Here is a 26,545-nt window from a genome sequence, read left to right on the forward strand (position 1 = left end):
GCCAAAACCAGGCTGGTGACTGGAAGAATAGCAGCAATCAAAGACCTGAAGCTGGGCAAGCATGCCAGTCTGAGTTCTGGCCTGATGGAGGGGGGAGGGGGGCTGACTGTCAGGGGTAGTCTATCATAAGGCCAGCTTCCTTGTCAGTCTGTTGCTTTCTCAATGCTGACGGCTGTGTCTGGTGCTGGGATCTCAAGGCAGACCAGGGGTTCATTGATGGCCATCTGACAACAATGCTGATTCTGTGAACTTAGGCAGATTGTAAAGGGGAGGGCAGGAAGTATTTGTGAGTTTCCTGCATTGGACAAGATGACCCTGGAGATCCCGTCCAACTCTAGGATTCTAATTCTTAGTTATCCTCACAACTTCTGAGAGGTGGGCCCACAGCCCAAGGTCACCCAGCCAGAGCGGGGGCCCTCTAACCTCTGTACACCATCCTGGTCCCCCTTCTAAACTGATCTTGGCGAAGGAGCCTGCCAGGATGGCAGTGCGGAAGGGGTTTGCTCTGGTGAGGTTTGCTCTGGTCAGGATGTCGTGGGCACCAGAGGGACGACAGGCCTCCTCGGGTAATACCTGGTCCCCCAGGCGTTCTGCCCTCGGATGGACGGGGGCTGCTGAGTCCTCTGTTCTGGGAAGGGCAACAGTCACATCACTGCTCTGTCACCTTTCAGGCCAGCCACAGTTTACTTCAGGGGTGAGCTCTTGTGTGCAGCAGCAGGCCCACTTCTGTGTTGTGTTGTGTGCACACACACCTTCTTCAGAGGTGCCTGCAGAAAGCCTGTGCCCAGAATTAAGCTCTCTTGGTCTTCAAGGGCTCCAACTTTGTTCTTCTGAATCATTTCAGGCAGCAGAAGCAGGATGGTTCTAAAACCTTTCAAAATATGTTCTTGCTTCCCGGCCATGCAGCCTGGCTGCTTCCAGATGTGCCCGCCCCCTCCCCACCTGGCCCTGCCCAGGGAAGGAGCTGCCCCGTTGCTGTCCGTGGGGGATGGCAGCAGCCTGCAGGATAGGGTTGCCAATCCCCAGTGGGGGGCAGGGGGTCCCCCAGTTTGGAGGCCCTCCCCCGCTCCAGGGTCATCAGAAAGTGGGGAGGGGGAAGGAAATGTCTGCTGGGCACCCCATTATTTCCTAAGGAGAGCGATTCCCATAGGGTATAATGGAAAATTGATCTATGGGGCTCTGGGGGGGGGCTGTTTTTTGAGGCAGAGGCACCAAATTTGCAGCATCGCATCTGGTGCCTCTTCCCAAAAGACCCTCCAAGTTTCCAAAGGATTGGACTAGGGCGCCCCTATCCTCCATTATTTCCTATGGAAGGCAGGGATTTCAAAGGTGATGGCCAGAAGTGCCCTCGGAGTTCAGTGACGCTGGCCACCCCCCCCCCCGAAGCCCCCAGATGTGAGGGGCGGGGGGGGGGTCTTCTCCAGCTCCAGCAGCCGCGGGGAGGGCTCACCTTTCCTCTTGCCCATGCTGCCCGGGCTCCTGGGGCCGCGGCCTGCGGGGGCTGGCGGGCTGCCCGGCTCCGCGCGCCACTCTCGCCTGACGTCACCGGGAGGCTTTTTGGCGTCACCGGCCGCCATTCTTCGCGGCGCCTGCTCGGCAGCAGCTCCCCGCCCGGGCAAGCACCAGTCGTTTCCCACCCTGGGGCGGCGTTCAGCGTTTTCACGGCAGACGTTGGACGGGGTGGTTTGCCCTCGCCTTCCGCAGCCATCTCCGCTCCCCGCCAGCTGCGGACTCCTTTGACCGGCCTCGGAAGGAGGGGAGGCTGAGTCAACCTCGAGCTGGCTACCTGAAAACGCAGCTTCCGCCGGGGATCGAACTCAGGCCCTGAGCAGAGTTCAGGACTGCAGCTGGAACACTCTGCCCCCCCCCCCCCTTGACCGGCCACTAAACTCCCTTCAAAAGACCCGCCACCAGCGACGCCGGCACGTTTCAGAGCCCGCCCGCCCGCCCGCTGCAAGAAGCAGCCAGCCTGCTTCCTCGAAAGAGCAGGGCTCTGTGTGTGTGTGTGTGTGTGCACAAGTTGCCATGTCGCAGCTCTCGAGTGGCTGCTGCAAAGGCTCGTCTGCACAAATGGGGTGCACTCTTGGGGGGGGGCGGGGACTGGGACTCCGCTGGAAGACCGCCTGGCCACTTCCTGCTCTAACAGGCTTCTGTTAACCTGCCAGGGTGGGAGGTTTAAAAAGGGTGTGTTCCTCCCTCTTTGGTTGCCTTTGAAGCGCCTCTGCTGTCAGCACAAGCCTCAGTCGCCTGCCTCCAAGTGAGGCTGCAGGAGTTGGTCAGCTCAACACCCACCCTGCAAGGTAGGCCACCAGCCTGGGAGCCAATCAGAGCAGCACTCTGAGAGCAGTCAATAGGGCCCATGGGCTGGGGACGAAGACGGTATCGGATTTGTATGTATCCCGCCCTCCACTCTGAATCTTGGAGTCTCGGAGCAGCTCACAATCTCCTTTGACACCCCCAAAACAGAACCCTGTGAGGTGGGTGGTGCTGAGAGAGCTCTGACAAAAGCTGCCCTTTCAAGGACAACCTCTGTGAGAGCTATGGCTGACCCAAGGCGGAGCCACGAGAGCTTGGGTTACACTCTCTCTCTCTCTCTCTCTCTCTCTCTGCAATGCTGTGTTCATAAAACCTGCCCAAGTTGACACTGAACCTCCATCCACCACTCCTGGCCGGTGGTTAATATGTAATCGCAGCCACTGTGGCCGGACCTGCCTGTCCCGCATTGGTCTTTCAGCCACCAGCGAGCCTGCAGCAGACGTGGACTATTGCACCCTTCTTAAATCTTCGTTCGCGAAGCCAAGCCGAGAGAGAGCCACGTGTGTCCATGTTTGCCCTGGACGAAACTGTGTTGCGTGTCCCTTTGCCCTCCTCTGTGCCGGCCTGGGGGACCATCTCCTCTCCCTGTAAGCACTTCTGAATTCCCTAAGGCTGGAGCCTTGGCTGCAGCAGGCCAGCCGGGGAATTGGGGGGGGGGGAGCTTTCTGCGCGAGGGGCTTGCCTGGCCCCCAACAAATCAGCCTCAGGACTTTAGGAGTCAGCAGAGCTCCCCCTGCCGGTGAGTCTGCCCCACTGTCATGATGTGTTCCTGACTGTGCTCGAGAGGCGCTACATCAACACAGCTGGAGCCCAGCAGCACTTCTCCCAACATAAGCTTTGGGGAGGCAGAGAGGGCTGGCTTCATCGGATGCATTGGAGTATAAACCCATCAGGTCTGCTTTACATAGATATAGCAAGCAAAACCCCAGAAACGGCAAAGATGGCGATGAATATGCAGTCCAGCTCCTGTGGACACAATTGCATCTCTAGACTTGGGGCAATACACCGGTTGGGAGGAAGAGCTAATAAAGGAATGGAGGTATTAAAGCACTCTTGGAGGAGAAAAAGGTGCAAGCTACCGCAAGATCTCCAGCGCTGTCTCCTCTTTCCCCCAACCTCTCCTGTTCTAGCATGAGTGTAAGGTTTACTGTAATTATAAAACCACAAAGACTTGCAGAGGCATCTCATTCTCCCTCCCCCCCCCCCCGCCATTTCCTAGTTTCCTTTCCTGAAAGCCCCCACAGCCTTTCCCCTTTTCTTGCTTCTTCTCTCCTTAACTATAGTTGCCAACCTCTAGGTGGCAATAGCATAATCAATAATGGGATCACCGTGAAGATACATTACAAGAACCAAACATGTCTGGGATGGAAACAGGCTACCATACTTTTAAATACTGTTTTAGGGCCTTCTGGCCAGCAATAAGAAAAGGCTGCTAAAAATGAAGAATGGCTCATTGCTGAGACAAAATGATGTAAAAATTATTTCTAATGTGATGAGTGAAGCATATGAGTAGGTGAGTAGTTGGTGCTTGTTCATGGATGCATTATAAGAAATGGAAGACGTATTATTCTAATGTGTTAATTTCTTTTTATAAATAGGAAAATAAGCTTGGATAAAGCAGTAATGCGAAACAGGAGTTCTTTAGACCGGTTGTGCCTGTAAGCTGGTTATGATTATTGATTGATTGTTTTCAATACCTCCTGCATATATTGTGCAAATCCGGAACATCTATGAACTTTTATGAAAGCCTGGATTAATGAATTCCTATAAATTTTGAAATTTTTGATATGAATAAAGAAATCAATTTTCTACAATTGTAAAAAAAATCTTTGTTGGACATTATTAAGAACAATTTGTACAAGATGTATTCTATACATGGAGCTATTGCTTCCTTTCTCACCTGGAGGTTGGCAAGCCCAGTTCCCTTGAAGGAAATGGCTGCTTTGGGGAATGGACTCTCCGGCATTATGCACCTCTGAGGTCCCTCCCCTCCTCAAACCCCACTCCCTAATCTCTAAGAATTCCCTAAACTGGAGTTGGCAACCCTTTCTCCTTCCCACCAAAAAGCCAACCTGCCTTTATCTGCCCATTTTAAGCTGACCCCCGCCCCACCCCCAATTTGGAAAACTGTGGCCCAGTTGTGTGGTGCCAGCACCACTTGCATGGAAGGGAACCCTCCCGGAGTTAGGAGGAGGGGGGGTGCCTCCCTTCCCCCTGCATCCCCCTCCTACTCTCTCTCCTTCCCTCCCCCGCCACATCCTCTCCTTCTTTCTCAGGCATTCACCAGCAGACCTTTTCTTGGCCTCCCATCTTTAGCTGTGTTTATGATGTTTTGACTTCATTTATGCCTCACCTTTCTCCTCTATGGGGACCCAAGCAGCTGGTTCTCCTCTCCTCCATTTTAATCTGCACAACAACCATGTAAAAGTTTGTGACGGACTGGTCCAAAATCACCCACTGAGCTTCCACAGCAAGACGGGGATTCGAAGCTGGCTCTCCAAGACTCTGCTTGGAAGGTCTAACCCAGGAGCGTCAAACAACCAACCTGTGGGCCAGAACCGGCCCATCCAGAACTCTTCTCCAGTCTGCGAGCAACTGGTCAGCCCCTTGACTGCCGGAGGACAGAGGCTGCCCCTGGGTCCCTGCACTCTGGCCCAGTGCTAACAACCATTAAAAGGTGGTGGGCAGCAGGGAGGAGATAATACTGGGGAAAGTGTTAATTGGGATAGAAGATTAATTAAGAGCAAGTTATGTCTGAATAAGAAAGTGAGACTTAACTTTTGTCAAAACAACAGTCACATAATTGTGCAGGTTTGCAGCCACAGAAACTCCTCAGCTGAGGAAAAGACACCTTGCATTGGGAAAGGGACTTCCCATGAAATAATAATAATAATCTTTCCCTGTTTTAAAATGCACAGATATCTCCCTCTGTATTTATTGGTATTTCAGAGGACTGCAGTTGAAAAGGCAAGATAAAGTGTGCATGAACATGTAAGTAATATGGTGAATATGTTAATGAACACAATATAAGATACTGTGGAATGTATTTATTCCATACTTGGTAAGCTCTAAATTACTGCAGAATGCAAAATTTAATTTCCTTAACCTTTATAACTTTTTTAAAATCCCATCATAATTGATGAGGATAAGTATTTTTAAAAGGAATTTTGAAGATTTGGAAGTTTGTAGAGAGATGAAGGCAGGAGGTGGGGGGGCGCACCAAGGCAAGACAAATGGGGCAAAGGAAAGAATCTTTTAATGACTGTACAGATTTTGCATGCAGCTTCCTCAGGGTGAATCATTCCAATTCGTTAAGTTCTGTTCCCAATATAAAAGAAGAAGATATTGGATTTATATCCCGCCCTCCACTCCGAAGAGTCTCAGAGCGGCTCACAATCTCCTTTACCTTTCTCCCCCACAACAGACACCCTGTGAGGTGGGTGGGGCTGGAGAGGGTTCTCACAGCAGCTGCCCTTTCAAGGACAACCTCTGCCAGAGCTATGGCTGACCCAAGGCCATGCTAGCAGGTGCAAGTGGAGGAGTGGGGAATCAAACCCGGTTCTCCCAGATAAGAGTCCGCGCAATTAACCACTACACCAAACTGGCTATATAAAGAATCTGAAAGATTCCCCCTGCCAAAACTGAACACAAAATGCATAGGAGTTATATAATCATTACAGTCTTTCCTTTGCACCGTTTGTCTTTTTGTATTAGTTGTAAAGAGAAATGGTTGAAGCGAGGGATACAAGATGACACAGAGGGATAAATGACTAAACAAAGGAGAGTCCGGAGTGTGCTTAAAGATCACCTCCTTTGCACTGAAGTCTTCCCCGACCATAACTATGTCTGCTTTTATTTTTTCATATTATATTTATACTGTATTCTGATCGCGAGACTGTAATAAACGATGATGATGATGACCAGAACACATTTCACCCATGGCTCCCACAACCAAGAAGACTGGGAAACTTGACAGGTAAATTAAGAAGATAGACTTGCAGCAGTCCAAAATCTCCACCCAAAACGTGTGTGTGAGTGGAACTGCAGACCAGAAGCAGTGCTGGAAGTTCTAGGGAGGTTCAGATCTCTGTTCGGAACTGCATTGTTGTGTCTGCCATTTTCCTCTTATAATCATCATCAAATTTCTCATTCTGAGCTACAGTGAAGTAATTCTTCCAGTCACCAGCAATTCCTAGTAGAAGATGAAAGTTTATCAATCAGACAAATGAATTATCTAGAAATATAATGTATTTATTTACGTTATATTTATATCCCGCCTATTCTATGCAGACTCAAGGCAGCTAACAACATAAAATATACAATAAACAATATTAAAACAATAAAACAATTTAATGGGATTGCAAGCTTCATCAGTAGACAATTTCTGTATTTAGTCAACCAACTGGTGAAGACCATTTTGGCGACCACAAGTAGTGAAGGAATGTTTGATGCCTTCTGAAATAATGTAGTATCCTTTTTTTGTTTTGGTTTTAACTTGTTTTAATGGTTGCGCATCGCCTAGATTGTGGGGAATAGGTGATTTATAAATTGAATAAATAAATACATTTTTATCTGGGATGTTTTATTCTTGATGTGTCACTATAATCTGGAACAAAATAGCCTTGAAAATCTCTTTCTACTAATCTGAATAAGCATCTGTATTGAGATTTTGAAAAATAAGCATATTTTATTTAAAAGGCAGATGATTAATGAACTAATATGCTTTAATCAAAAAAAGAAACAACCCAACCAACGGAAGGCTCCTGGCTGGGGGAGCTGAGCAAGGCCACCTTTGCGCATGAACGGTGAGATGCTCTGGTCCATCACAGCAGCAGGTGCCATTCTGTAGTTTGTAGAAGGATTGTCCTTCATCACGTCAAAGGAAGTATTGCAGACGATCTTTTCTACAACGGAGTCTGCCAGGTCCTTCCCCAAAAAATGCACAACCTTCTTAATCTCACGTTTCAGATCCTACGGAAAAGATATGATAGTGCATCTGTATTGTTTCACTCAGGATAAATTACCACTTTCCCCGTTTCCTTTACCGAGTTATACTGTCTACATGAAAATTCCCATAGAAGCCAAAATGAAGCATTTCCACGGACTCTGTGCTGGGTCTTCCTATGGGCATCCTGGAGATCATGTGACAGAGTCACTTTCAGGACCACCACTTACTTCTTTCATGTCCTCATAGAACAGGTATAACATGGGATGCTCATTCCTCTTATCCCACCAGCTGGACACATGGTCATACCAGGAACCAAAAGCTACTAAGAAAGAAAATGAGATGGTGTAAGGGTGAAAAATGATAAACAGTAGAAACAAATAAAATGGCATTTAATAGTACAGGAGCCTGATAGCTACAGGGACAAGCTGGAAAGTCCTTATTTCAGATCTCACCTTAGCCAGAGATTCACTAAGTCGGCTCAGAAGGCCAAACCAGGCAAGCAGTGGGAGTTTTGGGTTTGAAACCTCAAGCAATTTCTTAAACATGATTTTCAGGAATGCAGGGGCTCCATGAGAAACTGGGTTGCAAGAAGGGAATTAGTGCCCCTCCCTGCTGAATAATGTGCAGGGAGGCTTAAAGCCACTTCTTGTGGCCCCAGTCCAAACCAGGCTCTGCATACCTTTTTCTTTTCTTTTAAGATTAAAAAAGGGTAAAAGGTAGTCCCCTACGCAAGCACCAGTCGTTTCCGACTGTGGGGCGACGTTGCTTTCACAATGTTTTCAAGACAGACTTTTTACAGGGTGGTTTGCCATTGCCTTCCCCAGTCATCTACACTTTCCCCCCAGCAAGCTGGGGACTCATTTTACTGACCTCGGAAGGATGGAAGGCTGAATCAACCTGGAGCTGGCTACCTGAGCCAGCTTCTGCTGGGATTGAACTCATGTCGTGAGGGCTCTGACTGCAGTACTGCAGTTTTAACACTCTGCGCCACGGGGCTCTTTTTTAAGATAGCAGATCCAAATAAGAAACTCCCAGCACACATCTGGCTTGGTCTTTAGGCCAGCCTCTGTTTTCGTAACTTCCTCCAGATCTGCAGTGTTAGGACAATAACAGTGATTTTTGCCACTGGATTGTAAAGATTACCCAGGTACATGTAGAGCAGTTTGAATGCTCAAAAAGCACCCTCTAGAAGCAGCACGACCCTTTCAGCCTCTAGCAACTGTGGCTTCCTGCAGTGGGACAGGAGTGGGAAGAAATGGCCCCTACCCCAGTCCTGCTCTGGTCACAGTTGCTGCCCCCTTTATTCTGGCATGTCTGCGCTTGACCGCCATTGCCTCAGTGCCTAGACCCCGCTGCCCCTGCCAAGCCAAGCTACAGTGGCACAGCATGGCATGGAAAGGGAAAGGGCTTCTGTAGGGCTACAAAGCGTAGGTGATCTTGCCCCACGCCATTCGGCAAGCAGAGCAAGGGAGGGAATGCCCACAACCACTACCAAATATTCCCTCTGAACTGAATCAAAGAAGATCAGTTTTGGGAGCTGATTTAACAGGAAGAGCCCCAGGAATGCCACAAGCACAAAACATCCTGTCAGTGTTCTTAAACGCAAGGGCTTCCTCCTCTCCATGCTGGGAAACAGGCTGTGTGGCCTGAGGGGCTGCTGGTTGTTGCACTGACATCTTTAACAGCTTTGGGCAAGGCAGCAGCATCATCTTCTAGGTGCTGAAGGTGGCTCAGAGTCATCGGCCTGCCCACAGCCAGCTTAGCCAGCCAGCCAGCTAAAAAATGCCTGCAAAGAGTACTTGCCCCACCATCTGCAGGGCCTGGAAAACAGACTGCAGCATCTGCAGACACTGGCAGCGACATCAAAGCAAACACGTATAAGCTATGCACACAGTCTGGATCACGTAACACCCAACAAAAATGTGTAGAAGCAACACGAAGTACAAATTGTTAGGCCCAACTTTCTAACAGAGGTGGCCACCAGCAGATCAAACACTGGATCCGCTGCTGGTCTTGTCCTTCGTATGTTCTGCCTGCTTCTTTTTAAGAAAATTACAAAACCATTGTTTAGGCTTGGTATTTACTAATTTATCACCTTTGTAACAGAAAAGAGGTGTGGGAAAGAAGATTGGGTGGTGACGTCCTGAGGGCAGCCAATCAGCACTAAGCACTCTTTGCTTCTGCTAGGCACACCCTAGCACCCCCCACCCCAGCTCTCATTACTCTAAACACGGCAGGCACGTCTTCATTCTTTGCTGATCCAATGTGAAGATGTGAGCCAGTGATATACACCTCCAGTTTATAAAATAACTTGGGCAGCCTAATCCAGACATATGTGGTGGGCGGCCGCTCAGGCATGGGCAGATCTATGGTGCCACTCGTTGGCTTCAAAGGGGAGACGTTACGCCATGCTTGGAGGGGGAAGAGTGGCCCAATGAGCAAGAGAACCCATCACCATGGTGATTCCGCCCAGGCGCATGCCATTGGCTTGCTGCCAAGATGGGGGTGAGGGAGGCGCAGGCTCGTGCAGGACCATGGGATTGACCACCCCGTTGCACGTGACCGGGCGAGGGGGCTGAAAGCCCGCACCTGAGAGGCCGTCAATTTCCCCACTCCTTCCTGCTGTCAGAGACTCTACCAATGGCAGGCAGGTGGGCAGAGGCGAACAGGCAGGAAGTGCCAAGTGCAGGAGTTCGCTGTCCTAGACAGCGGCTGGAATGTGCGTCTGAAAGCGGCCAGACCAAGTCCACAAGACACCCCCCAGAGTCCCCCCCCCCGGTGTTGTCCTGCTGCCGCCCCCTGCTATATGCAAGGAATACCTCCCCTGGGGGCCGCAGAACTCAGAGTGTAAGCCACTGGGCATGCATCCACTTCAGCGCCCCCCCCCCCGCAAGTGCCCAGAGCACAACAGCCCTGTGCAGTCGGGTCAGCCCCGGCAGGATGAGGAGCGGCAACCCCCTCCTCTGTCCAGCCACGCGGGGGGGCAGCGCAGCGGCTCATATCCCATCCCGCCCCCCAAGAACCAAGTCTGCCCACCCTCCCAGGCATTCCCTCGGAGAGGCCACTGACAGAGGGGGAGGGTTGCCCCGGGAACATGCAGCAGATGCCAAGTGGGAGAGACAACAGGGCACAGCTCAGACTTTATTTTTCCGGAACAGAGTGCAACAGTCTCCCTGGAGCTCGCTGGGCAGTCTCGCTGTGGGTGGGGCTCCATTCCCAGCGGCAGGCAGAAGCAGCTGAGGGAGTGGGGGGAGGGCAGTGGAGCAACACACCCAGAAGCCTCTGTGTTGGAGTCCCACCTGCAAAACGGAGACAGAGATCAAGAGCACCTGCAGAGGCGGCAGCTGGAAGAGCAGGCTGCATTTCAGCTGAGCGCCGCTATTTTTGCAGGTGTCACATTGCGCCTCTTGGGGGGGGGCGTCATGGGCCAAACTGCTCAGGAAGCCGCCTAAGCCTGGCTGCGCCCCCAACTCTCCACCCTCTCCTCCGCCTGAACGCTGTGCTCCACCTCACTTCCCCCCACGCTCGGGCACAGCCCTCAGGCGCTGCTGCTTTCAGGTGGAGCGGCGCTCAGGCGGCCCCCTGCCCATGTAACTTCCCTCCACTGTGGCGCCGCCGGTCGTACGTCGTCGCAAACCCTTCCTGCGCCCATGTAGCAGCTCGTCTGCTCCCAAAACACTTTCTGCCCCCTCCCCCGGATTGTGCTGCTAGTTTCCTATAAAAGGTTTAAAGTTCAGGAAGTGCACAATTGTGAACGGCATCCAGACTCACTTTTGCCTGCCATGAATTTCTCCAGGTACTCATCCCAGGGGCCAGGTTCTGGGTGCAGCTTGTTCATCAGGTCAAAATGATAGAAGGATACAGCTACATCCTTTGCATTGCGAGCCACATAGATTGTCTTCCTCAGAGGGGAAAATAATAATAATAAAAAATCAAATTGTTTTGGTGATATTACACTCTAGGTGAGTCCAGTCTGAGAGCCCAGCTTTTGACATCCCAGTCCTTGCAAGATTCTGGCAACAGCAACCAGGAAGAATTTTAGGCAAGGTCTTCCTGTCCTGAAGCTCAGGCAGACAAATCTCCAGAGCATCACAGAGGCCTGCACAGCCTGCTCTTGCGCAGCCCCTCCGCTCACGCCTGCCCCCCCTTCAGACACACCCAGCCCAGGCATTTGGCCCTGCAACACGGGGCAAGAGTCACCCTGGCTGATCTTCTCATTCAAAAACTCCCAATAGGCTTCCTGTGGATCCCAAGTTTCTAGGACCATAATCTGAAAAGCAGTGACATAAGTTAAGTCTTACTTTTTAGATATTTTTTTCAAAAATGTCTAGTCTTAGTTTTTACTTCCATTATCTTACAACGGATTGTTTCTCAAGTTTTTATTTTTATTTGTTTGTATTACCCTTCCAAATAAATAAGCAATATAAAGATAAGATTTATGCTCTGGACTGGCAAAACAGCAGCTTCTGTGCTCAAGCCCATATTGCATGGTGGCCTCCCCACTCCCACCAGCACTGCCCAGGGCAAGGAGGGCAGGTAGGGTTGCCAAGTCCAATTTAAGAAATATCTGGGGACTTTGGGGGTGGAGCCAGGAGACTTTGGGGGTGGAGCCAGGAGCAAGGAAGTGACATCACTTCCAAGTCAAAGGTCAAGTGATGTCACTTCCTGAACTTCACTCCTCTATATCACTTCCAGCACACTGCATCAAACCCCACCTCTAAAACCCTTCATGGGGGTTTAGGAATCCTAATTTCTACATCACTTAAATTGAATGTGTCCATCTAAAAAATTCAAACCCATGGGCAATGGCTATCCTCCTACACTTCAAAATGGGGTCTCTTCTAATACTAAATGTATATATCCCTCCCCAGCAAAAATGATCAGATATAGCAAGGTGCTGTAATTAATCTGAATTTTTTATTGAAGAACTTTTATTAGATACTCCAGCACACCTGATTCTAAAGGGGGGGGGGGGAGAGACTTTAGTGCTAGACTCAATTCAAATGATAAGATTCTAATTGACAAATTTGGATGAAAGCTTGCTAAATAATGTCACTTAATTCAAAACAGATATGGGCTTCCCTCTTAAACAGTGGAGGCCATTCCCAACCTAGTAAGACTTAGTTACTGCTGTCTTCTCAGGTCAAACACAATTACAAGCCTAAGTAGCTCTATCATACCTCTGGTAATTCTGTGGTCAGGTATTTCTCAGTTGCATTCTCTTTGCCACAAAAAAGAATTTGTAGCTCTTTATGCTTGGCAATTTGGAAGCTTAAGATAATTCACACCAGAGAAAATTCTTATATGCACACTAGAGCATATTATGTCCTCCTCTATGTCTAGCAATTGGGAGTGGAGGTTTGCATATATCACCCCTACCAAAAATCCTAATAAGCAGCTCTGGTTACCATCATGTAATAGAATAGCTCTAGGGTTGCCAGGACCTGTCACTGACCAGAGGCAGGAGTAGGGTTGCCAGCTCCAGGTTGGGGTATTCCTGGAGACTTGGAGGTGGAGCCTGGGGAGGACACGGAACTCAGTGGATTACAATGCTCCCAAAGTCCACCCTCCAAAGCATCCATTTTCTCCAGCAGAAATTGACTTTGTAATCTGGAGATATGCCATAATTCCAGGAAATACTTTCAAGTATCAGTTATTCATCTTTTCATTTAGTGGGATTAGAAAAGAACACAATATCAAAACAATATCTGCAGTACTGCATTTAGAACACCTGAGACTCAGAAGCAATGTTCCCTCTAAACTGTGGGGTCATGTGAGCAAAAAATCTACTTTGTGAGCTATTGGCATTGAAGTCATGAGCTCCTGCATAAATTAGTTTCATGTGGGGCCATTTTTCCTGAGCTAAGACCAAAATGTGTGAGCTGGAGACTAAAAACTGAACTAGCTCACACTAACTCAGCTTAGAGGAAACATTGCTCAAAAATATGTTTAAAAGTCATCTAGAACCAACATATTCATAATGCAATAAACTATATTGCTTCCTTTTCACAAAAAATACAATTCCTGTCAAACTATCTGATCTTTACCTGGAAAATCCCTCCCCCCAGTCGTTATAGGATTGGTTTGTTTGGTGTGTTTGTTGTGATAAAAAACCTGCTATATCTTAAGGGGGGGGAAGGAGAGCAGGATAATTAACTCAGCAAAACAATGCTAGCAAATAAAAATAGGTTAGTTTTAACACCCATTTTCTCAAGTGAAAATGACTTCTGTAAACTGCAAATCAGTTGAATAAATATGCTTGCATATGAAAAAATATACCTTGAATTAAACTTTGTTGGTCTTAAAGGTGCCACTTGGTTCAAAGTTTTAGCAAGGTTTTAAAAATTAAGACAAATTTCTTCAGAATGTTCCAGACACCCGGGCCAGCATATACCAAAGTTAAGCTGAACATGGGGTAGCCAAAGGCAATAAAAGCAGAGGAGGCAATAAATCAGATAAGACAATGAAAAAATAAACAGTCTCCACAAGAACACAAGGCTGGGACTGCGCTTAGCCCAGCCCGGCTGAGAAGCACATAAAACGAAAACTTAAGCACTCTAAACGGATACCTTAAATCATTTAAAATCAAGCTTTAGAAAGCACCTTAGTCGCAGAGCAAAACAGCATCAGAAGACTACTCCTTGCCTGCACTTCCTGTTCTGGAAGAGAGGCTTTTCTTCTTAAAGGCAAAACAACCCCAAAAGTTCTCAATAAGTATTCTAATGCAAAGTTCTGCAGAAGTTGCTGCTGACAGGTTGAGGGCAAGGCAGTTTATCAGTTCATGCATCATTCAAAATCTCATCAAGAGCACCTCATGCCTTTCTGTTCTGCAGTGAAGGCACAGAGCAGGTTTGTGTGACGAGAAAATGTTTGCTAGATCTCCCTCTCTCTGTGCCTGGAAGGAATGTTTATTTACACACCAACCACCTCTACAAATCTTCTTTACTAACAGGACAGGACACACACACACACACCCTCCCTTCCCTTCTTTTTCGGCTCTTGCTTAGCATGCCTGGGTGAGGACTGGACTCCAGTGCTGAGCCTTCGGTGGGTGCAGGGAATCAGGCAGGCTCTCTCCGGAGAGTGACATGAAGTTCCCCCCCTTCCCCCCCCCCCCCCCCCCCGCTTCTGGACTTTTGGAGACCGGGGGAGGAGGCTATAAATTCTGGAGTCCCCCGCCAGGGCGGGGGGGTTGGCAAGCCTAAGGGCAGGGCCCACCTGAGTCAGGGCAGAAGCGAGACTGGTCAGGCACCCAAGCAGGATGCCAGGCACCTCCTGGCCACTAGATGGCTCTCTCTCTCACACACACACACACCCCTCTGTGGGGGTGGGCTGGGGCATTTTCCCAGGGTTGCTTTTTCCCTCCTGTTCCACCCGAGTCTTGGAGAAGGAGGAGACTGGAGTTATACCCAGTCTCAGACTGATTCCTAGTAGCAGTTGCTCTGCCCTTGGGCTCCTCCATTCCTCAGCTCAACTGCTGCATGGCCGCATTTTGACCTGCGCCTTCCTCCAATTCCCCCTGCATCTTCCTGATCTCTACAAAACAAGAATTGGAGGGAGGCATGGGTCAAAATGCGACCATGCAGCAACTGGTTGAGCCAGGGAAAGCAGAAGCCCAAAGGTGGACCAACTCCTATTGCAGAACCAGAGCAGCCTACAATCTCTTTTCCCTTCCTCTCCCTACAACAGACACCCTGTGAGGTGGGTGGGGTTGGGAGAGCTCTGAGAGAACTTCTCTGAAGGGAACAGCTCTGAGAAAACTGTGACCCAGAAGCTACTTGTGGAGGAGGAGGGGGAATCAAGGCCAGTTCTCCAGATTAGAGTCTGCTGCTCTTAACCACAACACCAAACTGGCTCTCAAAATCTCTGCCATATAAACAATGGACTCGAGCGCTCAGTTACCTCAGAATGTTAAAACCTGGCCTTTGTTGGTCTGAGGGAGCACAAATGAGGCAGACCTGCCATTTGAGAGCCAGTTACGTGTAGTGGTTAAGCGCGCAGATTCTTATCTGAGAGAACCAATATCAATCCAGTATCTTCTAGCATATGGAGTACCTTACAAATTCCTTACTAATGCTTTCAAATCAAGCACTTAGTCTCTTCAATGCATACGGAGAAAAATAATAAACTTCATAATGAGTTTTATATCACATAATGGAGCAGGAAACTTAAGAAATAAGTCGAAAGAACAATGGATATGGAGAAACAGGAAAAAAACTAGATTGAAAGAAGTTTTCTGCTAGAGGGACAAAATGTAGCAAAAATGGTTTAGAAAAGAGATGATGGGGATTAAGACAAAGGTTTCTAAATTGTGGTATTGAGGAAGTGGACAGAGAACACTTTTCTTTCCCCATAAAATAAGAAGTCACCTAATTAAGCTTCTGGTCAGCAGAGTCATTATAGATAAGTGAAAGACACACAACTCATCATTGAGGTGTGGAATCTGCTGCCAGGAGATGCAGTGATGGACACTGCTGGAGGGCTTTAAGAGGGGACCAGGCCAATGCATACAGGACAGTCCGAGTGAAAGGAAACCTCCCGCTTCCTCTGGCTCAGGATCAGCCTCTGGGGAGAGCCGTGATTCTCCTTCTGGCCTGCTTCTGGCCCTCCCAAGAGCATCCCGGGAGAAAAGAGGATCCTGCAGTACGAGATCTGACCTTAGCTGGCTTCAGTAGTGAGGGGTAAGGGGCACTTGGAGTTTTAGTGTTGGATTCATTAATGAGTTGTGTTTTCTTGTTGTTAACTGTTGATAGTCCTTGCCTTCATGGTACAATGAAATATTTTCCAGGCATCCATTACAAAGCTTGCTGGTCTGTTTCCTCTGTGTGCAGCTGAGACCCAACAGCCACCAGCACCTTGGCTGGCTGATGAGAAGCTGAGCCCCCTTCCTTAGCTCCAAATGGGGGAGAGGGGTGGCACGGTGGCTTTGGAAGATGGGCTGTGGAGGACAAGCCATCAGGGCAATCTCCACTATGCCAAGGCAGTTTCAGTGAGGAATAGTCTTTTAAAGGTGGGGATTCTCTAAAGTCAAGAGTGATTGTAAAAGTGATTGCACCACTTGGGAGCAGTGACCTTAATGTTGTTGATTTCCCCATTTGTATAAATAAGGAGTTGCCCCAAAAGACCAACACAATCACTTTTAACTTTTAAAAGGGGAAACTTCTCTGAGATGAGGAAGTAAAGGTAAAAAGGGTCAACATCCTTGGGGAAGCTTGGAGACTATTTATAGCTACAATCCTAGAAGCTCAGACAAAACATATATTGCAGGGAAGGAAAGGCACAAATATGTGTAGAAAAAGGCCTGCGTGGTTAACAGACAAAGTAATGGAAGCTGTAAAAGGTAAGAAGGATTCCTTTAAGCAGTAGAAAGCTAGTCTCAGTGAGATTAATAAAAGGGAGCACAGGCTGTGGCAAATAAAATGCAAGTTTGTGATCAGGCAGACAAAAAGGGACTATGAGAAACATACAGCAAAAAACATAAAGACCAACAATAAAAATTTCTTCAAATACATTAGAAGTAGGAAACCAGCCAGGGAGGCAGTGGGACCCTTGGATGACCAAAGGATTACTGAAGGACGATAGGGAAATGGCTGAGAAGCTGAATGCATTTTTTGCCTCCTTCACTGTGGAAGATGAAAAGTGTTTGCCTGCTCCAGAAGTGCTGATTTCAGGAGGGGTGTTGAAAGACCTGAATCAGATTGAGGTGATGAGAGAAGAGCTCCTATGACTGATAGACAATTTAAAAACTGATAAGTCACCAGGCCTGGTTGGCATACATTCAAGAGTTCTGAAAGAACTCAAAGGTGGACTTGTGGATCTCCTGACAGAAATATGTAATCTCTCATTAAAATCTAGGGTGGCCATAATGTCTGAAGGCCAGCCAGGGACACCTTTTTTTTGGGGGGGGGGGAGTGACATCACTTCCGGTGACGGCATGCCACCGCCGGAAACAGGAAGTGACATCACTTCCTGTGACATCATCCCCCCCAATGCCACCTGCCGGAAACAGGAAGTGACATCACTTCCTGTGACATCATTTCCCCCCCGCGCGCGCCACCTGCCGGACGCGGGAAGTGACATCACTTCCTGTGACATCATTTCCCCCAATGACATCATTTCCCCCAAATGCCACTGCCGGAAACAGGAAGTGACTTCACAGCACTTCCTGTGACGTCCCCAAAAATCCCCCAAATATCACCGCCGGAAACACCAAGATTATTTATAGAGAGGGAAAGGGTGAAGTAAAGTTAAATGAAACTCTTTTTTTACTTTTTTCAAAGTGAGAAGACTAGAGAGAACGGGTTCCATGCTGAGAAGCCAGTCAGATTCCAGTGAGATTCCAGTGAGACTGTGCTGCATAATGCAGCCTATTTATTTTGTCCTGTTTGCTCTGTTGGCTCTATCTGTGCCACCTTCATCACTTTCAGGGTGTGAATCCCCCAGTGGGCTGGTCTCCCGACTCCCTCCGCCGGCTGTTTCTGATAGCCCTGCGCCCCCTCTTTCATTTGATATGTGTCCCGTGCGGGTGCCACCCTCCCGCCGGGAGATGCCGCAAAATGAGCCCCCTTGAGGCTTATGGCGACAGGGCTCGGGGGAAGCGAGCTAGACTGCTGTTCTTTTGAGCGATTATAGAGTGTTTCGAGCCCGTCCCTGTGGCATCGGTCCCATCGTTGTGGGACCCAGGGGGCCGGCGCAGCGGCACGCCAAAGCAGCCTGTCACTAATAACACAGGTCGAGATGCAGGACAGGAACCCGGAAGTGACCGACAGGCTGCTTCAGCGTGCCGCTGCACGTGGGTTTTTTGACCACTGTGTGACACAGAGTGTTGGACTGGATGGGCCACTGGCCTGATCCAACAGGGCTTCTCTTAAGTTCTTCTGTGACACAGAGTGTTGGACTGGAGGGGCCACTGGCCTGATCCAACAGGGCTTCTCTTATGTTCTTAAGAGTAGTAGGAGGAGGAGGTTGGATTTGTATCTCACCCTTCTCTTGGAGTCTCAGAGTGGCCTACAATCTCCTTTCCCTTCCTCTTCTCACAACAGACACTCTGTGAGGTAAGTGGGGCTGAGAGAGCTCTGAGAGAACTGCTTTTGAGTGAACTGTGACTGATCCAAAGTCACCCAGCTGGCTGCACATGGAGGAATGGGAAATCAAATCTGGTTCTCCAGATTAGAGTCCACTGCTTTTAGCCACAACACCAAACTGGCTCTCTGGACAGGAAATACTTCTGGGTACACATATCCAGCGTTGTTTTTTAAAAAGGTGCCAGTACTCCTCTGTAAGTCTGGGCCAGTTTCCACCAATTGCCCCTCAGGACTTGGGACGCCCCCCTCCCCACGGTGTTGGTGCTCAGTACCCACCCAGGTGACCACAAACGGAGCCTGCTCTCCCCAAGGATGACATCATGAAAAAAGGAAAGAGTGGGATGAGCTGCCAAAGTCAGATATACGATGCATTTGTTTCATGAGACATTTGCACCTCCTTCTCTTAATTTGACTATCTCAGTCTATATTTAGGGCAACCTTGGATCCATCTGCCCCTCCCCAATTGCCAAGCATACTGGCAAGCAGGAACTGTGAGGACAGACCACAAGAGCAGGCCTGGCCTTCCCCTCCCCGTCCCCCTCCAGAAAGCCATGTCCAGCTACTGCACCTTGTGCCCCTGGGCCCTGAGACCAGTACCTTGCACTGATTGTCCCAGAAGGACTTGGGCAGCAGACTGACTGGGAGGTGGGTCTTCACCACGCGAGGAGACGGCATCGAAGCTAATTGCTCTGTGCCTGGAAAGCAAAGGGAGGCTGAGTCCTTCACAAAGTTATTTCCAACAAACCAGCTTGCAGGTTGAAGCGATGAGTAGAAGAAGTGATGTGTCAGACGCCATCTGGCTCAAGCCAGAAGAATTGCCCAGGAGGCTGGCCAGCCACATGCGGGGAGGGGATCCTTTTGGAGCCTGTGGGCACCTTTGGTGGCACCTTTACACAGCACCTGGGGCACAGCCACACAATGACTGCGGAACCAGCCGCACCACGCTCTCTGCAGCTTCCCTTCAGTCTGTGAAGATTGCTGAGCTGCGCTAACAGCTGCTGCCAAACCAGGCCATGAAATCTCCACTAGCCAATCAGAAGTCTTGCTGGGCAAAAGGCCCACCTGGCCCTGCTCACTTTTGAAAAACCCTGGGCAGGCACCGGGACAGGAGTGAGCTGCTGCCAGGGTGGGGACTTCTGAGCCACACCACCCAGGAAGCTTCCTTGCAGCCAGGGCCGGCTGGGCAATTCTCCCCGCCTCTGAAACAGCTCCAGGGCTGGGCTTGCTGGTGGGTCTGCAGAGACGGGGGCGGCGGGGGGGGGGGGGGAGGCAGCTGCAGGAAGCCTTGCAGGGTGGAACAGGCTTCCTCGGGAGGTGGGGGGTTCTCCTTCCTTGGAGGTTTTTCAACAGAGGCTCAATGGCCATCTGACAGCAATGAAGATCCTGTGAATTTGGGGTAGGTATTTGTGTGTTTCCTGCATTGTGCAGGGGGTGGACTAGATAACCCTGGAAGTCCCTTCCAACTCTAGGATTCCATGATTCTAGGGCATAGGAGAAGAAGGTACTGCCGGAATTTACTATTTTGGATTTCTGTCCCGCCCTCCCCTCAGCCATTCTGCTCTGCCCTCTGCTGCTGCTGCTGTTATTTATTTATTTATTTGATTTATGAATCACCTCAGGCCAGCTGGTGCAGGGCTCTAGGTGATATAATAATCAGCAAAACCAGTGGACTAAAGTCCAAATTACTAACCCGATGAGGTCTTTTGTAAAGTGCTGTCAGTTTCTGCTTTCTAGAATCTGCAGCAGAACGGGGGAACTCCCCCCTCCTGCAGGGGCAGGAGACCAGCCCAGCAACTGTTGCTGCCCTCAAGCAAAAGCCTGGTGGGACATCTCTGCTTTACAGGCCAGTTCCCCAGGGCCCTAGTGTCTGCCAGCAGAGCATTCCACCAGGTTGGGGCCAGGACTGAAAAGATCCCGGCCCTTGTTGAGGACAGCAGGACCTCTTTGGGGCGGGGCCACCAGCAGATTTTTATTTATGGGGCATGAAGCTCCTCCAGGGAAGTCCACTCAAGGCCTGTTGCTGGTTGTCACCCCGTGTGCTGGATCATGCTCAGAGCTGCTTTCAACACACCTCACTCACCTCTCTTTCATTTTGAATGTTTTAGGTTTTATGAAAAGAAACATGAACAAGAGAGAGCTCCAAGACGGTGCTCTTCCGCCAGGCATTTATTAATTAAGATGAAAGCTTACAACAGACTCTGAAATATCTGGATCATCTCAAAACATGGCCCTAAGACCTGTTTTTATATAGAACATCTAGCGGGAACAGTGGAATAGGAATAGCTGATACAAAATGAATAGGCAGCTGTCCGTCATCATAAAATGTATTTCTATTTAAGATTTATATAGCACCTCAAATTGTTTTTATAGTTTTATGTTTTATATTAATGTATTTACATGTTATGTTACAGAATTCAATGATTCCTAGTTTTTCTGTAAGGCCCCAGAGCCTGCTTCGGTGGGCAGGGCGGGATATAAATCAAATAAATAACTAAACAAATAAAGTGTGTGGATGGGAGAAAAAAGCAGGTCCAATGAAATATCTTCTTCTTAGAGCTTTATAGATCTTTGCGTGTTTCACTATTAAGCTTCTCCAGGGGATCTTTAGAGGGGTTTTCAACTTCCACCTTGAACAGTCATGAATTTGAAAAACCCTGTAGGGAGAAGATTCCCCAGAGAAGCTGAACAGCGGAACGCGTAAGGATCTATAAAGCTCTGTCTAAGAAGGAATCTTTTCACCTTGGCCCTCCTCCTTTCTTTTTCTGTTTCCTGCCTCCTGGTGCAGCCATTCGTTTCTCCAGCATGGATTGCAGTGTGGGACATTCACAATTTAACAGCAGACGAAATCTGATTAAAAGGTACATATTTTAGTGCTGTATGTAGTTTGGACTTTGGAAATCATTTCACAAAATATATAACCTTCAGAATCGTTTCCTCTGCCACAAATCAGTCACTAAAGACCTACTGGGCGGGGGGGGGGGGATCTCTTTCACAGAAAGTTTCCTTCCTGTTGCTGTTTTCCTTTGCCCTTGGCAAACAGTTTATTCACAAGCGGTCTGAATTCCATCTCAGTTTTTGCCTCTGCAATCCCTTCTTTGACAGTGTGCAGAGAACCCTTCAGGGGTGACCAACAATTGTTTGGGAGCAAGGTCAAGATGGGCCCAGTACAGTGAAACTGCTGGCAGTCACTATGTGAGGATGTGTGAGGAGATAGTATCCTCAGAAAATAACTTACTACTTAAATGCACAAAATACTTCACATTGTGTAGAGGGAAAACCAGTGCTGGTGCTGGGGAGCCGACACTAGGCTGGCATCCCAGGCCAGGTGCCCCCGCTGCCCCTCGCCTCCTTGGAAGGGTGAGCTCAACAGTGGCTGCCGGGGGGCTTCCAGCCTGAGTGCCCCCTGTCACTCCACTCCTCACGTCTGTACTTCCAAGCTTGATCTTGGAAGCACAGATGTGAGGGGCGGAACAACGGCAAGCGAGCAGAGTGTGTGCATGCTGTGGCCAGAAGCCCTGCAGCAGCCACCACCAAGCTCACTATTTTTCTCACCTCGGAGATGAGGGCAGGCAGGTGGGCCAAAACTGACACCCCCCCAGGGCCACGCTCTAGGCAGCTGCCTCAGGCCCTGCTAGGAAAACTTCACTTAGGGGCTCCCATTCATCCACTTTGCCAAGGATCAAACTAGGTTTGCCAATCCCCAGGTCCCAGCGGGAGTTCTCCCACTTTCCCAGGCTTCTTCCCGCTCCCAGTCAGCTGGTCGACAGGGGAAGCCCCGCCCCCACAGCCCCCTTGTGCCTTTCTACCTCCGGAGGCTTCAGACTCCGCTTGGAAAGGCTTTCTCTTGTGTCTGTGTCTTTAAGACTGAGTGGGGGGGGGGGGCAGAAGAACATGGCTGCTCCCAGTGGCTGTGAAAGGGTCTCTCCGTTGGTTGCACAATCTTTTCATAGGAAAGGTAAACTTGAATCTTTGGTTGCTCTGTGTTACTTTGAAGAAGTTGGAAGTTCAGCAAATCATGAGCAGAGATGCCAATCCCCAGGTGGGAGCAGGCCCTCCCCCGCTTCAGAGTCGTCAGAAGGGGGGGGGGGGAAATGTCTGCTGGGCACTTCATTATTCCCTATGGAGATCGATTCCCATAGGGTATAATGGAGAATTGATCTGGGGGTATCTGGGGCTCTGTAGGGGCTGTTATTTGAGGTAGAGGCACCAAATTTCCAGCATAGCACCTGATGACTCTCCTCAAAATGCTCTCCAAGTTTCAAAAAGATTGAACCAGGGGGTCCAATTCTATGAGCCCTGAAAGAAGGTGCCCCTCTCCATTATTTACAATGTAGCGCAGGCATTTAAAAGGTATGCAGTTCCTTTAAATGTGATGGCCAGAACTCCCTTTGGAGTTCAATTGTGCTTGTCACAACTTTGCTTATGGCTCCACCCCCAAAGTCCCCAGATATTTCTTGAACTGGACTTGGCAACCCTGGATCAAACAAGCAAGAACAAAGCCACTGATCTGCCCGATGAAGCTGCTGCTGCTTCCTGCTGGATCTCTTCCAGCGCTCACCTGAGGGCATCTTCCCTGGGGCAGCAAATTCCAGCATAGGGACTTTATTGAAAATGGCATCTCGCTTGCATTTGTCAGCGTCCCCATCCTGCAGGATCATGTCCACAATTTCACACATCCATGTGGTACCTGGAAACCAGAAAGCCACGTTAGGCTGCCCTGAGCCTTCCAATCAGGAGCAAGGTTTGTGCACCTCTGGGCAAAATATGGCCAGCAGGACCTCCTCCCCCTAGAGCCTCACAAAGGCCTGCGAAGGGCCAAGAGGGCCACCAGCAAGAGGGTGCAGTCAGTTGCATACTGTTAGGGATGCCAACTCTGGGCTGGGAAATACTTGGCCATTTGGGGGCTTGGGGAAGACGGGGAACAGCACCACAGAGCCCCCTCCCCTCCAAAGCAGTCATTTTCTTCAGGGGAACAGAACTGATCTCTGTAGTCTGGAGAGCAGTTGCAAAAACAGCAGGCCCCACCTGGAGATTACAAATCAACAATACACTGCTCCAGGCACAACAAGAGATAATGCGCCCAATGGAAACCACCACCTGTGACATAGATGCTATTTGTTGCATTGTATTTTATGGTTCTAGCTTGTAGTTTTTAATTGTTTTAACTTTTGTTGTTATCTGCCCTGAGCGCACTCCTGGGAAAAGGCAGAATACAAATTAACAAAAATAATTAGTACTAGCCAGTCATTTGTTTACAAATATACAACATTTTCAAAAAAGGTAAAGGTAGTCCCCTGTGCAAGCACCAGTTGTTTCCGACTCTGGGGTGATGTTGCTCTCATGGCAGACTTTTTACGGGGTGGTTTGCCATTGCCTTTCCCAGTCATCTACACTTTCCCCCCCAACAATCTGGGTACTCATTTTACCGACCTCAGAAGGATGGAAGGCTGAGTCAATCTGAACCCGGCTACCTGAACCCAGCTTCCACGGGGATTGAACTCAGGTCGTGAGCAGAGCTTAGGACTGTACTACAGCTTTACCCCTCTGCGCCACGGAGCATACAGATCCCGAATATAAAGTATGGACTAGAGTGGGTCAATCAGTGAACCATTTCAAATCTTCCTCAGGACCAAGGATGAATAGGTTGAAACCAAAAAACATATAGCCCTGTTTGTTGCTATCACTTTGAAGTGGGACCAAACCGGACTCCAATCTTAATGTTATCACTTTTGAAATGGGGCCAAACCAGACTCCAAGGAATTTACAGTCTTATTGGCAAGAACTTGTGTTTATGTGGGAATCATCACAAATATTCCCCAGTAGACAAAGCCTGCAATGATTGTACAGGGAACCTTCAAAACAGTGTACTGGATCGACCCACCGTAGTCCATACTTCATATTTGTGATTTGTATGTGTCAAGCATGCCATCTCTATATGCTGTTTCTAATGGTGTTCAGCAGACAGGCCAGATACTCTTCATGCTCATGATCTTTGGTGGTAATAAACTGAACTATTAGATAACTAGAACTGTTTATTTCCTGACCTAGTTTTTCTTGAAAGTGATATGTTTTGGGAAGCATTCTCTCACTCCCTCCATTGGAAACAGATGAGAAAGAGAGAGGGGTGAAAAGAAAGAAGGACGGGGAGGGGCTGGCTTGGCTCGGAGAAGAGTTGAAAGAGACAAAAACCTTTTCCAAGCCAGTCAACGGAGTGGCAGGGACTTCAAGAGCTGCACAGTATGTGTGAAAGAGCCACATGCAGCTCCCTAGTCACAGTTTGGCCACCCCTGCTTTAGGGCATCTGTTCCTCACACAGAATAAGCACTCCTGCTGAGCTCCCTCCCCAGATTCTGTTCCCCCCAGGCATTACCTCCAAATCTCTGGGGATTTCACAAGCTGGATTTGGCAACCCAGCCTAGAAGATGAAGAAGATATTGGATTCATACCCCGCCCTTTACCCTGAATCTCAGAGTCTGAGTGGCTTACAATCCCCTTGACCTTCCTCCCCCACAACAGACACCCTGTGAGGTGGGTGGGGCTGGAGAGGGCTCTTACAGCAGCTGCCCTTTCAAGGATAACTTCTGCAAGAGCTCTGGCTGACCCAAGGCCATTCCAGCAGCTGCAAGTGGAGGAGTGGGGACTCAAACCCGGTTCTCCCAGATAACTACCATGTCCACTTGGGCCCCCTGGCTACAGTCGCCTGGTGCTCAGCAGAACTCCAGTCTCCAGATTGAGATGTAGAATGCTAATGGCTCTCCTCCCCACCTCCAGAATTGGGAAGCTTTACAAAATATGCACACTGTTCCTTGCTTGTAAGAGACTCTGAACCTTAGCAGAACTGTCGCCTTCTAAACTTGTTTGTAGCAAATAACTGACCACAGTTTGCTAAAGCATCCAAAGCTTTGTACAAGGGGAGGAGCTAGGTCAGTGTCGCCGCTTGATATGGTGACACTTGAGTGCAGTCAAGCTCTGAATCAACCACCTGCTTTGAAAGCAAATTCTCTTCCCCCCACTCCCCTGCCATCCCCGCCCCAGCCTGCCCTGCCACTGGCAGTGAGATGCTTCAGGCAGCAGCAAATGCTTTATCTTTAATTACATGTTAATATTCTTATTTACCGAGGAGTGGAAAGGGGGAGAGACTCACTTTTCTTTCTTTTGGGGGGAATTAGCTTGTTCACGGAAACACCCTCTCCCTGCCAGGACTCACCAGATTTGGGGTATGTGGCTATCAAAATGTCATCAGGTCTGCTCTGGAACTTGTCGATCCTGTCCCAGTCAAAGGCAAATGCACAGACCATGGGGACGCCACGAACCATCTGCCACTCTTGCCGAAGGAAGGAGTCTGGAGGTGTCATCTTGAAGAAAAGAGCAGCAGCCCGACTGAGATGCTGGAGGGACAGACGCTGGATCCCCAGAGATGTCCCCAGGGCCAAGGGAAAGGTTTAGGGTGGAGGCGGGGAGTGTTTTTACAGAAATGACTGAATAGAATCCTGTTCTTTGGTTTTATTTGTTGCATCTCAAAAGATATTTACCATAAATTAGTTATTAACAGGGCTTTTTTGTAGCAGGAACTCCTTTGCATCTTAGGCCACACCCCCTAATGTAGCCAATCCCCCAAGAGCTGACAGGGCTCTTAGTCCAGGGCTTACTGGACGTTCCAGGAGTTCCTGGATATGCAAAGGAGTTCCTGCTACAAAACAAGCCCAGATGGTTAACCTCAGGCCAGTATAAGAATGCAGCAAAGAGGCCTCTGTGGGGGGAAAATAACCTTTCTCTTCTTTTCTTTTTGGTGAGATCATGATTACAAGGCCAATTTTCCATAACATTTTCTGGTATTATTATTCTACGAATTATTATATTACTAATATTTTATGCACTTATGAAATTATTCTATTATTTTACGAAACACCATACTGCACGTGTATCCATGCTAGCAGCTAGTCCAATCTTTTAAAAACCAACCCCAAACAGGAGACAAGATTTCCCTGGAGCAGGCGAGAGGAAGGCGAGTGCCTGTGCCAGCCTGGCCCAAGGAAGAGCTCCCCCTCCCCCTCCTCCATTCAGCACCCCCTGCTGGCCAAGGACATCCACGGGACGGGAGGCAGCTCCGCCCCAGGACAGGGCCTTCTGCCGGGGCCACCCTGCCAATGGGCAAGACACACCACTGTCTTGGCAGGTGCTTCTCTCCTGTCCTTCG

At 49.1% G+C, this 26,545-nt stretch overlaps 1 protein-coding gene across 1 annotated transcript; it reads right to left on the minus strand.

Moving 5' to 3' along the window:
* Positions 1 to 5,348: 5,348 nt before the first annotated feature.
* LOC132578042 (sulfotransferase 1B1-like) lies at positions 5,349 to 25,705 on the minus strand. Its single transcript, XM_060247867.1, has 7 exons — positions 25,556 to 25,705; positions 22,907 to 23,035; positions 18,946 to 19,043; positions 11,036 to 11,162; positions 7,492 to 7,586; positions 7,107 to 7,287; positions 5,349 to 6,508 (listed from the first exon to the last, which is right to left on the minus strand). The coding sequence occupies exons 1-7, from the start codon at positions 25,701 to 25,703 to the stop codon at positions 6,396 to 6,398; spliced, it is 891 nt and encodes a 296-aa protein (XP_060103850.1). The 5' UTR covers positions 25,704 to 25,705; the 3' UTR covers positions 5,349 to 6,395.
* Positions 25,706 to 26,545: the final 840 nt, after the last annotated feature.

This window comes from Heteronotia binoei, chromosome 10 (genome assembly GCF_032191835.1).
Source record: "Heteronotia binoei isolate CCM8104 ecotype False Entrance Well chromosome 10, APGP_CSIRO_Hbin_v1, whole genome shotgun sequence".
Lineage (NCBI taxonomy): Eukaryota > Metazoa > Chordata > Lepidosauria > Squamata > Gekkonidae > Heteronotia > Heteronotia binoei.

What these genes read in the sequence shown, in the direction of transcription:
- LOC132578042 (XM_060247867.1), bottom strand. Translation starts at nt 25,703, where the DNA reads ATGACACCTCCAGACTCCTTCCTTCGGCAAGAGTGGCAGATGGTTCGT. An exon ending in TCTGGGACAATCAGTGCAAG is followed by an intron (nt 11,163 to 18,945) that starts GTACTGGTCTCA and finishes CCTCTGAGGAAG; the next exon opens with ACAATCTATGTGGCTCGCAA. An exon ending in GAAATTCATGGCAGGCAAAA is followed by an intron (nt 7,587 to 11,035) that starts GTGAGTCTGGAT and finishes TTTCTTTCTTAG; the next exon opens with TAGCTTTTGGTTCCTGGTAT.